The sequence below is a fragment of the Cupressus sempervirens genome, chromosome 10 (assembly GCF_028749045.1).
Source record: "Cupressus sempervirens isolate cs-2001-9-10 chromosome 10, ASM2874904v1, whole genome shotgun sequence".
Classification (NCBI taxonomy): Eukaryota; Viridiplantae; Streptophyta; class Pinopsida; order Cupressales; family Cupressaceae; genus Cupressus; species Cupressus sempervirens.
Genome location: NC_143127.1, coordinates 390869970 through 390886805, shown reverse-complemented (window position 1 = coordinate 390886805; position 16836 = coordinate 390869970). Strand labels below are relative to the sequence as shown.

General features: G+C 35.5%; 1 protein-coding gene across 2 annotated transcripts in view; it reads right to left on the bottom strand.

Moving 5' to 3' along the window:
* TIC22-III (Tic22-like family protein) overlaps positions 1-16836 on the bottom strand; it is a 167130-nt gene that overhangs the window by 134932 nt on the left and 15362 nt on the right. Inside the window, exon 3 of one of the 2 annotated variants that reach the window (XM_089804366.1) lies at positions 4648-4722. The exons of the other annotated variant lie outside the window; for it this stretch is intronic. Within the exon in view, the coding sequence (XP_089660492.1) occupies positions 4648-4722 (75 nt within the window). The remainder of the gene's footprint in view (positions 1-4647; positions 4723-16836) is intronic. 2 annotated transcript variants of the gene reach the window in all.

The following is a 16836-nucleotide window of genomic DNA, read 5'->3' as shown; positions in this document are numbered from 1 at the left end:
TTGAATGCACCCTCTGAGAAATATGTGAAGGCAACACAAATAAATTTTGCTTGTGCCACCTTCCATTATATTAATTATGCCTTGTCCATCTTCATCCTTCAATGCAAATACCAACTCAATTTGTCCCATCACATCACTTCACCTCAACCACCTTAATGTCACTATCCTCCAACTTTTATGTTGTCACCATGTCACTTGCCAATTTGGAGAGTGAATCAGCAAGTGAATTTCCCTCTCAATAGACATGAGAGATTTTGAAATTTTGAAAAGAACTTGGTTTTTTTTATGATCTTGATCACAACCTTTTGTAGCCTCCACATGTACGATTTTCCAGCCGCAACAGTGTTTAGTATTATTTGGTAATCACCCTCCAAATGCAGATTTCTCCATGAAGCCTTTGTGCCAACTCAATCCCCATCAAGGCCAGTTATACTTCCGCTATGTTATTGTTCACTACTAATGTTTTCTTTTCAATGGAAATAATATTACCATTGAAATCCCTTACCACACATCCCACACCTGATTGTCCTAGATTCTTCTTAGCCACTCCATTGAAGTTAACCTTGACCCATCCTTTATGTGGAGCAGTCCACTGCACCTCTTTCCTACACCTTTTCTTAGGATTAGCCCTCATACATCCATTAACAGATCTTTATAGAGCATTGTTGTTATAACTCCATCTCTCAAGAAAAGGTTTGTCTTGCACTTGGATGGAGACTCTATATGCCAAAAATTCCAAAGGGAGACCATGAAGAACGATATTTGATAAGTTCATCAAAAATGCGAAGGAGTAAATGTAAGTAATAAATATAAACATAAATTTAATAAAAATTTGTCTATTTGTTATTTTTTTGGTTAATTTTGTAATAATTTAAAATTTGTTTTCAAGATTATAGGTGGCAAAACCTTTGGTCAAGGTTCTTCATTTGGTGGATGAGGATGTCATGCCAAAGGGTGACCCCTACAAAGCCATGTATTTTTGTCATTACTATGGTGTAAACAAAACTATATAAAATGAGACCCTTTGGTGCATCATTGATCACAAATCGTCAAACTAACTCCACCAATTGATGTTGCATGCCTCAACCTACTGCCTAACCCATGTTCTAGTAATGATCTGTTAGCATCGATGTTTCCGATCATGCTCCATGATCCATCATCAAGATTGAGGAGTGCATAAGTAGGAAATATTCTTCTAGAATACATTTAACGAGGTCATTGTAGGCGTTGTTTTATATATTGATAAGACAGTCCCATATAATGAGATTAGGGACAATATCTTGACCTAGGGTTTTATATGGGTGTAGAAGGGAGGCTCTTTTACTCAAGTAATTCAAGGGAGGAAAGACAATAGCCAAGTAAACAAACAAACTTTTACTTTTTAGTTCACTACTAAAAGTAGAAACTAGTAACTTGAAAATTTTGAAGAACCTCTATTGTTTTTTACTTGTGTTAGAAGTAGATTTGTAGTGATAGAGTTATGGAGTTGGTATACCAAATCGTCTGAGTCTAAACACCCATGTTTTGTCAAAAACCGCATGGTGCTTCTAAGTGTGAAGGTATTTGGAGCCTTTTTTATAGTATCCAATAAAAAAGATAAATAGTTTGACTTAATAGAACCTCAATGACCTTGTCTTCGTTTGGTGCAACCTCAACCATTGAACCAAAAAGATGGAAGGTTCTTATGATGCCATTAATTTGGATGACATCGATCCTTTGATAATTGGACTTTAAAGAAAATAGTGGTGTCATACTTACTAATGAAGATATTGTTAAATTGGAGAAAGAAGTAACAGAGTTTAATAATGTATTGGAAGAGAATGAAGACATTTTTTGATATAAAAAATTAATCATCATTTTGATACCACTTACCTTAGGTTTGAGGCCCAAAAACTGAAGTTACGTTAAAAGAGGGAAGAGGGCTATGTAGATTGAGGGAAGAGGGCTATGTAGATTGAGGGAAGAGGGCTTCTGCCATATTCTCATATGTAAAAAGTTATAATGCTCATGCTGTTATACAATTATTATTTAAAATATCTATTGAAATACAATGTACTGTTGACTTTGAAAATTCAAAATCTAAGAGTTTAAGGGTCATCTAAAATATGTAACACTAGAATTATGCAAAAATAACAACCAAACTAGCATTTTGAGTTTTTCTAATGGGTAATTTTCTTTTTTTTGTGTATAATTATGCTTTTCTTTTTTTGCCAGGTTTTCTGCTATAGCAAATATTTGGGCTGCTGAGTCTGTGTTTTCAAACTATGCCACAGACTATCTACCTTTCTCCGTGGGGTGCTTACAAAACTTGGCATTCAATATCTTTGTCTAGAACATCTTGCTGCTGCAAGAGTGATCTTCCACTTTGGTTCTTCAGTCTTGGTATATGTTCTCATGACACATTAAATTTTATCAAAAATACACACTAAAACAAGATACATGTTAAGGAATTATGACAAAATAATACTCAAAACAGTATTTTATGTCCTCTAATGTGTTATAACCACACATTTTCTTTTCGCCAGGTTTTCTGCTATAGCATATTTTTGGCCTGCTGAATCTGCATTTTCAAACTATACCACAGAGTATTGGTTCTTCCCAGATTTTTCACTAACCTTCACCAATCTATCTTTCCCATAGGGTGCTTAGAATAATTGGCATTCAAGATTCTTGTCTCTAACATCTTTCTGCTGCAATTGTGATCTACCCCTTCAGTTCCCTTCAGTCTTGGTATACATTCTCATGCCATGTCAGTTTTTAATATTTATCGACAATATATGCTAAAACAAGAGAGCATGCTAAGGAATTATGAAAAACTAATAAGAAAACAAGTATTTTTTGTTCTCTTAATGTGTTAATTTTCCAATTTACTGTAATTATGCTTTTCTTTTTTTGGCCATGTTTTCTGCTATTAGCAAATTTTTGGGCTGCTGAGTAAGTATTTTCAAACTACACCATAGACCATTGTTTCTTTGCAAATTCTTCCCTAACCTTTCTCATAGGGTGCTTTCAAAACTTGGCATTCAATATTTGCTGCTGTAATAGCGATCTTCCTCTTTGGTAATCAACCTTTCTCATAGGGTTCTTACAAAACATGGCATTCAATATCTGTCTCAAACATCTTGCTGCTGGAATAGTGATCTTCCTCTTTGGTTCTCTTCGTTCTTGGTACATGTACCCATGCCACATTAGTTTTTATCAACAACTAAGCTTCAAACAAATAAAGAGACCATGCTAAGGAATTTTTATCCATAAATGCATGCATGAAGACATAACTCTCCAGGCTTACATGGATACTAAAGAGCCTTTCATTAAACTTGGCCTATGAATTTTGAGATCTCCAAGTCTCCACTTGTAATCCTCATAAATTTGCATATGACAAACTCCCACAAACTAGTGACCCACCACTCACCACACATCCATTGCATTACCTGGTTGACCATTTGGCACTTCATTAATTTAATATTTGGTAACATATTCTAAAACCACGAACAAAATGGCTTTGCATGTTGTCAAGAAAATGGAAATCAGACCAGACCAAGAAATAATATGCTTACTTGTGCCATATAAACATAATTTTCTGTAGCATGCCAATAAGACTAGCATTAACATAAATTGAAAGATGTAACTCGTACAAGAATGCTGCATGCAATAATCTAGCCTCAGAAATCACCTTAGGAATCCTTAAGAAAATCCCTCTCAAAATGCCTTGAAAGTTGATTCACAAACTATTATATGCAATGATGAAAAAAAGTAAATCATTTTTACTTTCAAATTGCAGGATATTTGCGTTCTTTTGTGTAATAAGAAAAGGGATTTTCATGATCAATGAATTTGCAGCATTTTACTGTATAAATCAGATAACTAATTTAATCTCCAGTTTTTGCAACAGGTTCAGAATACCAATGACTTTCAAGCATGATGTTTTAAATCTAGCTTTGCTAAAACTCGGCCCTTAGCCTACCAAAAGGTAAGACACATAACCAATTGTTTCAATAACTTATATAGGCATGTCGCCATTTTAACTAAAGCAGTATTTATGGAATCAAGGTAATAAATCACACCTGCAACCTCTGCTGTTGACGCAATCTTTCATATCTTTGAGTTCAAAATATCAGTACTCAGTGTTGCTAACTACAATCTATCCTTTGAGGAAAGAGATCTTTTAAAATTACCAGGAACTCCAAATTATTTACCTCACGATGTTCTTTAATGTCATTTGTCTCTTAGACAATACCATTTCAGATCTTAAATACCAAGCAAAATTATCCAATTCCAATGAACAATTTTTTATCATACTGCAGGGATTCTTCATGATATTTCTTTAACTTCATTCTTCTCTTTACCAATACCATTTCAGATCATAAATACCAGAAACAGATTATTCAATTACTTTTCGTCATTTTTACCATATCACAAGAATTCCAAACTATCTGTCTTGTGAAATTCTTAATCTCATTCTTCTCTAACCAATACAACTTCAGATCATAAGACCAAGAACAAATTAGTCAATTCCTCTTCATTGTTTTTTATAAAATACCACAGGAGCAAGCAAATAAAAATGAAAAGCTTCACTCGTCTTCTTTTAGCAAGTTCTAATCATATTTTCAATCCTCATTTCTTAAGATGAGGCTCAGCTAAACATACCTCGAGAGCATTCTTCACTTGATGAGGATCAGGCAAAAACCGGAGGGCCATTCCCTGTTTCCGAAGCTCGTAGACCTATCATGTATATTCATTTAAAATGATTGCCTTAAGTAATTGTATTATCATTTTAACACACAACCTAAAATGCAGAGAAGTTTTAGAATTTTTTGAAGACTAGTTTAGAATTTTAATTGGTGATCCAATGGACAAGTACCAAATGTGTTTACAACAAAAAATAGACCCAAAGAAAGAATGTACAGAACTAAGGATTTGCAAAAACACACTCAAAGCATTATATTGTAAATTTGCAATATACGGAAAACTGTAATGAAGAGATTTTCTTACAAAATGTACCAATCTCTTAGAAGATGTACAAAGTTACAACACGCTGATTTCTACATTTGGGTGTGACCTCTTTTATAACTTTGCATAGCGCGAAACAAAAAGACTAGAAAATAGAAAGTGAAGTAATTTTCCTCGAGAATGTAAAAGATCACATGACAAGTGTTACCTTGAGAAGAAACAAAGATATGCTATACATCTCAAAAAAAACACTAGGACACTCCATCAAGCCTGTAACTACTCCAGTGATTCTCATAATTTGAAACTGTAATATATTGGAAAGCTTAGATTAAGATCAACATCCAGTAAAATTGATTTAGAACACAGCCACACATGCCTCAAGTAAGCATGCACAGATGACTGTAACTCTGTATGCCTATGGGCAAGCTCAAACAGCTCTCTGCACCAGCACACAGGTCCCTGCAACACCTCCTACTACCATACAAGAATCTACAAGATCACATGTCATCATCCATCTATCAGCAGCTCTACATAAACAACCTGGCAGTTGCCTCCATAGTCACCTCACACATATGGCATCTATCAAACATTTCATTTGTAAACCATGGAACTGGATCATCAACCATTAGCAATCCAGCAATCAGTAACTGAAAGGTCCAAGAATGGTTAATGGGATATGAACTATCATATAAAATTGCTTTTTAACCTGTTGTAACTATGTCGTGCATATAGTCATGCAATTCATCAAATCTGACATCAGAGACTAGACTAGGCAAACCAATTTGACATGTTATCCCTTTCTGGTCACAAGAATTATCATTCTCGGCCTTGCTATTTGTAACATCCATTGTAACTATTTATGTTTGACTTGAATAGAAGTAGCTCATTATTGCTTAAATTCATCCACCCATTCAACATACAATGTCTTTGGTTTTACTTTGCCTATTCTATAATCATCTTTCACTAAGATAGGATTGCCTGCCAGACCACCTAGGATCTAGGTTATTGGTCTCAGAGTAGTGTTTGCACATGCCTGTACATATTCACAAGCAACAAAAACTGGAAGATAGCCCACTTAGTTCAACTTCTGAGTATCCAAACAGACACCAGAGCTGAGGGCAAGTAAAAACACTACAAAATATCATGTTCTTTCCCAATGTCAAAGCTAGTTTTAAAATGATTGAAATACTCGATATTAAACAAAGGAGTAAAAGACTCCTTGAATAACAGATTACAAAAGATCATTCCATATCGGAAATGATCAACAACCAAGAAAGCAAACTGTAATGTCCCCTTATGAGATTTCTTAGGGTTTTGTCTAATTTCTTGAATTGGAAGAGACTTCTTTCTATTTAGATCTTCTATTTGCTACAAATGTATGTTTTTAAAATGATTTGCCAATGTGTATAATACAGTGACGCAGGGGAATGTGTCCCGGCCCCTGGACCCCTACGTTCCCGGGATGGAGATAGGGCATCCCCTCACAACCGCCCAAGCACCACCCAGCTACCACTGGAATGCAGGGACGGCATGGCATCCTCAGAACACTGTGGGGGCGCCCATGCTTCCCTCAACTATTCCGAGAACATCTGTGTTACGCAGCGACAGACAACAACAAACAACATTAAAATTGTTGCATTCCCGAGGGAGTTCAAACACGTCAATTTTGGGAGAAAAATGTTTCAAAATTGAAGAATCCAAAAGCCATGCAAGAGGCAAAATGTGCTTGGCACTGAGGGCATTGCCCCACGACCCCACAAGGAGTGCTGTCCATCAACCCCACTGGGGAATTCTGCCCCCCAAACCCCCACTTTTGAATTTAAAAACAAATATAAGAAATTGATGGTTGAAATCGTGTTGAATTAAGTTGATGTTTTTATACCCATCTTATTGAGTTCCAGTGATGAGGAGTTTGCCCATAGGGATGATTAGAGGCCTCCCTTCACTACATTTTGATTATTTTTACTTGTTTTGATATCACGCTACTCATTGTAATCATCTTTATGATATTTTTGATATAATGAAATCTTCCATTCACTGATTTGACGACTTCATTTGTCAAATTAAAATTTTATTGAATATTCTTTAATTCTATTGGTAGTCAATGTTCAAGTGTCTAGTATTTGCAATTTTTCTATTTTACTTCTTATACATCTTTTCATAACTAGCATTTCAAGTACTCTGTGCCCCTGCCATCCTTAAACTGAGGCCCTTTGTCCCCCCATCCAGAAGACTCGTCCCCCTATCCCCAACAGGCAGTAGAGCATTGGTATAATATCAATATCCTAAAATTTTAGAATTGGACAGTGGAAAGATTGATCTATGCAAATGTAAGCTGCCTTGCCATTAATGGAGACTAATATGCAAGGATTATATTGCCAAACAATTAGTCTAATAAGATTCTAAAGTTGATTATGGTATGATGGAGATTATCTTTGATCAACAAATATCTGGAGATTATCTTTGATCAACAAATATCAACTATATAAACCCTATATCCACAATGCTTTAGACAAAATGTGCAAGGTAATAGCAGATATAATAGATATAAATCTGCAATTATAAAGGGATCGTTTTATGGTGATCTAAGTCTGAGAACGTATGTTGATCTCGAATATATGGATCCCTCAAGTGTCAAACACTTAGTTGTTTTGACTTGTAAGAAATATCCAAACTGATTTGATATATTTGCAGCCTTATGAAGCCAAAGAATCACAATTATTATAGTGATCTTGAATATGAATATTGCTGTGTCTTTGTTTGGCTGCGTATGCGATGATCCAATTTATTATTCAAGTGATAACTTGAAATGTAACATGCAAAAACTAAAACTAAATAAATTCTACACATTTACCAAGAATTCCGCAGAATTAAATTTTCATTTAATTAACTTTAAACAGAAAGAAATTACCTCCTTTCAGAAGAACATGAAACCTTTCCAATAACTGAATTAACTACCTTCAAAATAAAATGAAATTCAATATTTATAAAGAATTTGCATTCACGTGACAAGAGGACATCTAACATTCTATAACTAGTTCATATAAAATAAAACTGAATAACATAATTAACTAATTACTGGCAAGGGATAACAAAAACCTCAAAGAGAGGAGAGTAACTGAGCTTTGATCCTTTGTGGTAATTTGTGTCTTTAATCTCTTCATGAATGAGGAGCATCATCAAAAGCTTTACCTCCCATCCATTGACAATTGGTGTCCTATACAACTTCCTTTCCAAAGTTGGTCAACCCTACACAAGCGGAGCAAAAATAGGATCTAGTCTTATCATTGCCATCTAAGTCTTTGGTGTTTAGAACCTACAACAATCTTAGTTAGCACACCCTCTAGACTCCACTCTATGAGTATGACCTCCCTAACTAGCTGTGTACCTCCGGTTCATGTGACTAACAGTCACATGCTATTGCATAGCACCACCTTACCAAGATTTATAAATGTAAGCACCGTACTCCTATTGTTAGTATCACTGCCTTACTCGTATAATTGAGTCCTTAACAATCACATCTCCACGGCCCATCTTAGACTTTTTGTCCATTTTAGGCAATAATGGTCTAATGACTTCTACAAGTGGTAATTCAGTAGCAATTGTTGTAACATATATGGTTCTTAAAGGTTCAAGACCAAACTAAGTGTTGGATGTGAAGTCCAACTGTCATGGCTGTTCATTTCACATTCTTCTTATTTGTCTCTTCGTCTTCTCTTGAAGACTAATGTATAAATATAAGGGCAAAGTCCTGTATGTTAAGCTGCCATGATTGAATAATATATTTGCTCTGCTCTCAGTGTGGACGTAGCCACAGTTGTGGTGAACCATGATATATCCAGTCTCTTGTCTCTATTTTGTGTATTCTCAGTTTATCTCTTAAATTAACAATTGGTATCAAAGCGTTTAAGATCTGAGAGAGCAGAGTAGACTATAAAAGCCAAGAGAAGAAGTAGCCTATTAAAGAAGACTGCAAAGAAAAGAAAAACAAAAAGGGTAGTGTGTTGCAGAAGATTAAACTTATGGGTTTGGATATCAATGTCTACCATTTGTTTCAACGTTTCATGTCAGAAAACAATTTAATTGAATTCCTGATGATGGAAATGAAGTTAGCCTGCTTTGATTGAGGTGCACGCACATAATGGATAAGGTGAAGAGGAAGTTGCAGTTTTCATTACAATGCTGAGGCGAGCATTAAACTAATGCAATTCCCTGCATACGGCATATGCCTTGTCATTGTGGAAAGTGAACTGTGGAAAAATAAATTTAAAACAATGTCTGACCTCCGAAGGTAGAATTTGAGAAAATTCCAAGCAAGGAAAAATGCTGGTGATTGAGCCCTATGCGGTTGGAGTTCCTGAAGGGAAATTCAAAGGTATTTGTTGAAGACTCTGTTCATTAGTGGGCTGTAAAAGATGATACTTTTAGTGTAAGAATGGTTGAACGACTCACGCATCTAATGGGTTGCTGGAAGATTTATTGAATTCAAATCCAAATGAATCTTCTGAGTTCATGTGCTCTCGAATCTCCTATTCATGTATTTGAATTAGAAGAATGTCTCATTCATTGTAGAATTGGTCTCAATTAAATCTCAATTTGATTAAAAAAAAAATTTTACTCTTGGATTGGAGGCTCATGAATGAAGAATCAGCAGAGGAGTTTTTTTTCTGCAAGAAAGTCTAGAAGATGACCTCAGATAGTCAGAAGAAAATGAAGGGTAACCTCGTAGACGAGAATAACCAGAAAGAGATCGCAAGACATATATCTATAACAGAGGAAGAAAGTGTTTCAAGAGGAGTTCCTCAAAGTTTGTTGGCGGATGTTGTTTTTTTATTTCTCTAGATTATGGAGAAATTGCAGTTTCAGTATATATGATATTTGGTATCATTTTTTATTTGTTTTTTGATACCATGAAGAAGAAGAAAATCACTGTCATAGTGCAGTGGGAGTTTTAGCAAAAAAATAAAAATTTACTGTCATGAGATGGTTCCCTCCATACGATTGGAGATGATTGTTATTGTGCCATGGTGAGCTATTTAGAGCGTTGGCATGATAGAGGTTCTCTTGACAGGTTTTGCTGCTTTGAGCATTAGTGTTGGTTTGTGGAGATCAAGTTGTCATAAGGTTCTCCCAGGTTATGCAGACATGCAGTGGGAGTTTGATAATTGATCTTGTTTAGTGCTCTTGGTATCAGGTACTTTGGCGGATTGACCATGGAGGTGCTCTTGAAAACTAAGAGGCTTGGGTGAGGCTGCAGTTCTCTTGGTTTAGAGAACATTTGTTGAGACGATTTCTCTTTAGAAGTTTCAGCATGAAGTCCGAGGAGCCTACACCTATGGATGGATGCGAGTTCATTATGGACCTAGTGGAGATTGTTCTTGGAGAAGAGTCATTGAGACTTGGTGTATCCTAGAGGAGCATTTTCACTCCCCATGCTTGGTCTGTTCGGCAGATTTATCTCCTTATGCATTTAGGAGATGGTTGATGTTTGCAGTTTGATCTTCTTGTTTATAGGAGCTTTCATTCATGGTGTTTGGGTGTTGTAAATGCTCTCATATGGGGAGGTACAAGAGATCATACTTGACATGGCTGGGCACTTGATGGCGTTGGTAGAAGGATGAGTTATGATTTGCGTTGGTGTTCCTTCCAAGAGTATTTTTGAGGTCATCTATTGTTGTTATACTTCATTGGTTTTTAACAACAATACATGGTATTTTCACGAGGACTTGGAAGATGTCATTTTTGCAACAAGTTGGTTGCGGTTCGCAGATCATCTCAAGTTAATGCCATGCCTTCTATGTGCTGATTGGTAGATTGAGTCAACTTATAGTTGACATTGCTCATGCAATTTAAATTTCTCTATAATGGTCTTCAAGTTTTTTGCACATCATTGGCTTTTTTGGTGTGTCTTGTGGGAAGATGGTATATTTGGTGGGTTATTGTGTGGGTTGGTTATGTGGTTATAAATCTACCGATGTAACACCAGTACTGGGGTACGTTGGGACAGGGGGCGTCAAGACAAGTTTCCCGAAGGAGGGAAAATGGGCCTTGTGTTCGGGACGGCAAGGGGACGGCACCAAGGGAAGGAAGGAGCAAGGAGGGGTGTTGTATAATATACATATAGACCTTGAAATGCTTGTTATGAAATGATGTTTCAGTAGAACATACCAAATTAAAATACCTAAACATATCAAAATTGCAACATGAACTAGAACCATTCAACATTCAACATAGTAACATATTGCATACCCAATAGTAACATTAAAAAATCAAAATTCAAATAGAAATCCAAGTGCTCATTCCAACGGCAACATGGTTGTGAAATGGCGGAGGTGGGGTACTTGGGTACGCGAGTACCCGATGCGGGGATGTCTCAAGGACAGGTACTCCAAGGTTCGGGAGGGGGGTGCGAGTCCTCATATAACACTTTAATCTACTAATGTTGTATGGTTAGTTGGATGTGACTAACAATTAGTTGCGGTTGCTATTCCGGCTATGGAGATTGTCTTTTGGCAACTTTCTTACCATTAGATTTGGTAAAAAAAAGCAGAGTTTAAGTTGGGAGGATATTCAAATATGAGGTTGTAGCATGAGTTGAACTTCAAGTGGGAGATTGTTGAATGTGAAGTCCAACTATCATGGCTGTTCATTTCACATTCTTCTTATTTGTCTCTTCGTATAAATATATGGGCAAAGTCCTGTGTATGTTAAGTTGCAATGACTGAATAATATATTTGCTTTGCTCTCAGTGTGGACATAGCCACAGTTGTGGTGAACCACGATATATCCTATCTCTTGTCTCTATTTTGTGTATTCTCAATTTATCTCTTAAATTAACACTAAGAACCATTAAGAGTGGTGATTCACTAGCAACTATTGTAACCCATGAATACTAACTCATAAGGTTTCTCATGCATTTTAAACTTTCATCTTGGAATGTCAAGGTTTTGGAATCCCCAAAGAGGAAATATGTTATTAAAATATTTCTAATGTTGCAAAAAAACATTAATTCTCTTTTGCTTCGGGAGATCAGGGCTATTTGATTCACCCTTGACATCAATTTAAAATGCATCTAGAAAGATGCAAGGTACTTTTTCACAAAGCATCTTAAGGGCAAAGGTGGCACTACTATCTTAGTTGGGCCCAAATACATTGCTAAATGGGGATGTTCTCAATGCTATAGAGCAATTTGGATTACTTTGAAATACAATGGGGTCAAATTTGGCATTTGTCATATCTATGCTCCTATTGATCACAAGAAGCGGACAGATTTGTGTAGACGGTTATTTCAGCTTAAGAATATCCCTTGGATCATGGAAGGGGATTTTAACAGGACAAAGCGACCCCAAGATAAGGTTGGTGGGTTGAAGTTCGACCAAAAAGGTGGTGAATAATTCTTTTGGTACAAGATGATCAATAAGCACAAGTTGCTTGACCCCTTGGGTGGGAAAAAGTCCTCACATAATGGAATTCAATACACCTACTCCAACTTTCAGCAGGGGACAAAGAATTTACAATAGACTGTTAAGTTTGTAGCTTCAAAAGGATTGATTCGATCATGAGATACATTGTTGATGGTAAATAATCATTTAGACAAATATTCTTATATATATAATATATTATATGTGTGTGTGTGTGTGTGTATATATATATATATGGTTATTTATATTATTGTTAATATATTATTATTATCTAATGATGATTAACCAAAGAGACATGTCTCTTAATGAGGCATGTCTCCTCTCATATTTATAAGTCTTCAAATCTGCATTTGGAACACACCAATACAATAGCAGTGTTATTGCATTTGCAGCAAACGATCCTAGATACTTCAACACAGATTGGACTAGATATATATCAATAAGGAATCCTCTCGGTTTAAAAAGATGCTAATGGAGATAGCGTAAAGGTCATCCTTCTATGTTGTCTGATCATCATCCAATTATCACTTCCATTTTTGTTTTGGATGATGAGAGAAGTGTTGAGAAAAGGTTTGAGAGTTTTGCACTTAACCTTAATTTGTTAAAGATAAGTATGTTAGAATTGTTGTAGACTATTCAATATGGAGATGGTAAAACACTCTAGGGCCACCAATAAATGGGTGCGATGCATTAATAGTTGGAAGAACATGTTTCAATTAGTTGGGAAGAAGACAGCGAAGGACAACATGATATTGGAGCCCAATTTGCATAATAACTTACGCCTAGCTGATAAGACTATTCGAGATGACCCCTCCAAGTTGGGGGCTTTTGTATTCCCTAGCTGATTTTAGAGATGCACTGAGGAAACTGCAGCATATCAAGATTCAAGGTGCTAACACTAGGGCAAGGATCCAGTGGCTTAACCATGGTGAGAAAGGTTCAAGATATTTCTTCCAAATCCTCAAACAAAAGGAGGCCAAGGAGAAGATTAAGTATCTATGTGAAGTTGGGAACATCATTAAATCACAGGAGGACATCCTGCATGCCTTTGCATCATACTATTCCAAATCGTCACCACTGAAGATAAGGGCTTGGGAATGATGGAATCTAGGAATAAAATCAAAGTCATTATTCCTAAATAAGGTGACTGAAGGTGATGCAGAGCAATTGATTAAACCAATCTCTAGAAGAGATCATAAGGGCAATTCAGAGCATGCATAATGAAAAGGCATCAGGGCTGTAATGTCCCACTACTAATGTTAGCCTGAGACAACCGATACCTGCAAAAGGGATGTTGGAACCAAATGATAATAAGCTTAATTATAATATTCTAAGTGCAAAGCTACCCCAATTCTAACCCCAAACTTTAAGGACATTTCCAGGTCAGGATTCCTAACCCTCATGGTGTTCGTGAGCACTCAGAACTAGAATCCTTGCCAGCAATTTGTGCATTATAGGAGGACAATGCAAGTTGTGACTATTGTCTTCAGCACCACAGAGATCTAATTAATGCTGTGATTTACATCTTTACAGTAGCGATTTAAAGTGGGAGTTTTCACAGGTTGTTGATACAGTGACTCATTCTCATAGAGCCATGTTCATATATTAAATGTTTGTGACTTGGGCATGAGCTCCGATCTGTTTATGCAGTGGCACCTTGGTTTAGCAACAGGTTCAAAAGCTGCAATTATATATATGTTGGCCATGTGTCCCTTGGAGAAGCAGCATGTCCTTTCTAGCTGTGATCCTTCCTTATAGCAGTTGCGATTCATTCACTAGTAGCAATGGATATTTGCTGCCAGCGATCATTCCCAGGTTCATTAAATGTTCAGAATTAATTTGAGTGTTATTTCATGCCAAGTGTTTGTTAATATGATTCTTGGCTGTAGGTGTACATTTACATGTAAAAAATCTGATATATGCATTTGAAATGACCATGAGTAGTTGTCATTGCCTCTTCTTCTTTGCTTAGTCATTGTTGAGTTATTTTTTGCAAGCATTTAAATCATATTTCTGGCTCAGTTCCACCCATCGATCAATACAATTATATTGGATCATCTAAGAACTTTGCTTGTGATGATTGGTATACGTATATGTAATCTTATCAATATTTCATTCTGATTTAAATTATTTTATTTGCTAAGGAATGGGCTATAATAAATATTAATGTTTCCAGCGATTTTTCCCCATTTAGGCTTCGTGATATAGTGATATCAAAAAATACTGTGCTTTGATCTTTGTAGAAAATGTTTTTCCTTCTCTATAATAATTTGAGAGTTCGTGATATATATTATTATTTGTACGTAGATTATCCTTGGTATCCAAAAGAGATTGTCAATTGTTGGCCACAAATTTTCCCTTCTTATCTTCCCTTTTCTAGTTGATGCTTGAAACTACCTAAACACGATCTTCCCTTTTCTAGTTGATGCTTGAAACTACCTAAACACGATTTATCTTTTCAAAGATGCCTCTCCTTAGATAGACACACCAGTTCACAAGGCATACCCCTTCCTTATTTGCATCCCCTTCAGAAAATAGTGACATGGAGATTGATTAACATGTTTACTAGTATGGGAGGTGAATTACTTATGTTCATCCAGTAACCCAAATATGTGTCTTCGATAGATCTATATAAATGTTTGCCAATGCTGCTCGATAGTTGATTAGAGACTTGTCAACTCCATGTTTCTTAGAGACGGATGTTCACAATCTTTGATTAACGGTGAGTCTCTCATATAGAATTTAGTCTTTTATATGCACATATTTTCTTACTTTGACCACCTTTATGATCGCTGTCATTTATACATGTAAGTTTCTGAATGCTTATGAACTGTGGATTGTTTGCGTACCACAATTCATACGCTCGTCTCTGGAGTCAGTTACTCTCATGTATTACCACTAAATCATTTGTTAGAGGTCAACGGTGATAACACAGATAACAGATGCGCTATAATAATAGTACAATATAATTTATTTTTTATTGTTACATTGATAATATATTAATAATAAGTCATATTAAAATAGTACTCATCCACTAATTGTATTATAATTATTTATTATTAAAAACTATTTCTAAAGAATAGATTATCGTTAGTGTTTTCAATAGGAACATGACACATTGCCATCATATTAAACAGCCTGTATAACAAAGACAACATTTCAAGTTATCAACAGTGATGAAAGTATAGTCATTGATGTCAAAGTTCTATAGTTGAGATTGTTGAAAATGGTGTATATATATAGTGTGATCAAAGAGAAGTGCCAATGTAATCAGATGAACCTTGGGGCAACCAATACAAGAATGATGAGTCAAGAAAGAAATCCACTGATATGATGGAGCACTATGACAATTAGTGCTAATAAAAGACTTCACAGTTATAGAGCAGATTTTATATTGGTTGAATTGAAAATCAGTCAAGTAGTGATTATCATAATGTTATCCTTCATAAGAAAGTTTACAAAGACATCTACAAAGAATAAACACAAAAAATGACAGTTTAAAGAAATTATAAATCATTTAGACAAAGAATCTCAATAAGAGTAAGCAAGCAATGAACCAGAACAACAATTCATTGAAATGAGCATTTGAGTAAAGACAAATAATTAAACATACAGCGAACAGTTATATAGATGAAACAATAATATTTACGCATGTATATATCCTCTATGGTCAAATGATAAAATCAAATATATTATCGTGTGGAAGAAGATTACGAGAGCATTGAAAGTATTGAAAGTTTGATTCAAAGAAAATAGCTAGTCGCAAAATAATGATGATGAACTCTTTGGAATGATCAGATAAAACAAAGTTACATTTGAAGTCTTACAATGCACAGAACATATCAGATGTTTGGAAAGTAAACAAATTGTTTGGAAGCAGCAGTAAAAGATAAGAATATTAATGAAGAAAATATACAGGAATTTTTATGAAGGAACGATAAAGCAGTGACAACAACATATAAATGAAATTCGGAGATATTTAGTTTATTACGCAGAGATAAGACCTTAGCCATGTGTCACTACAAACAATGCATATGCTGCCAGGAGAGAACAAACAATTTGTCCAAAGTGAAAAGGATCCACATATCATTAATAATAGGAATCGCACAAGTATGCAGTGCTAATAAAAAGATTATATTCGTTATGGTTGTGATGAGCATATCACAGATGCAGAAATAACTCAACTCTAGGTTTCCAGTCAAACAATTATTATCGCATCAAGAAAAATAATGCCCTATGAATTGTGTATGAGCGGTGTAATATGCAGCAATAGCTTGGAATGGAATAGCAACATCCAACAGTTCAGAATTTGAAGTATATACAGACGCAATGAAGTCACACATAACAAAGAAATCAGTGAGTCTTGACGAGTTTAACATCTGGAAATGAATGCAATGAAAAAAGAGTGCAAGACCAGATACGATTAATATTGGTGTAAAGACTAGACACAAATAAGATTGCCGGC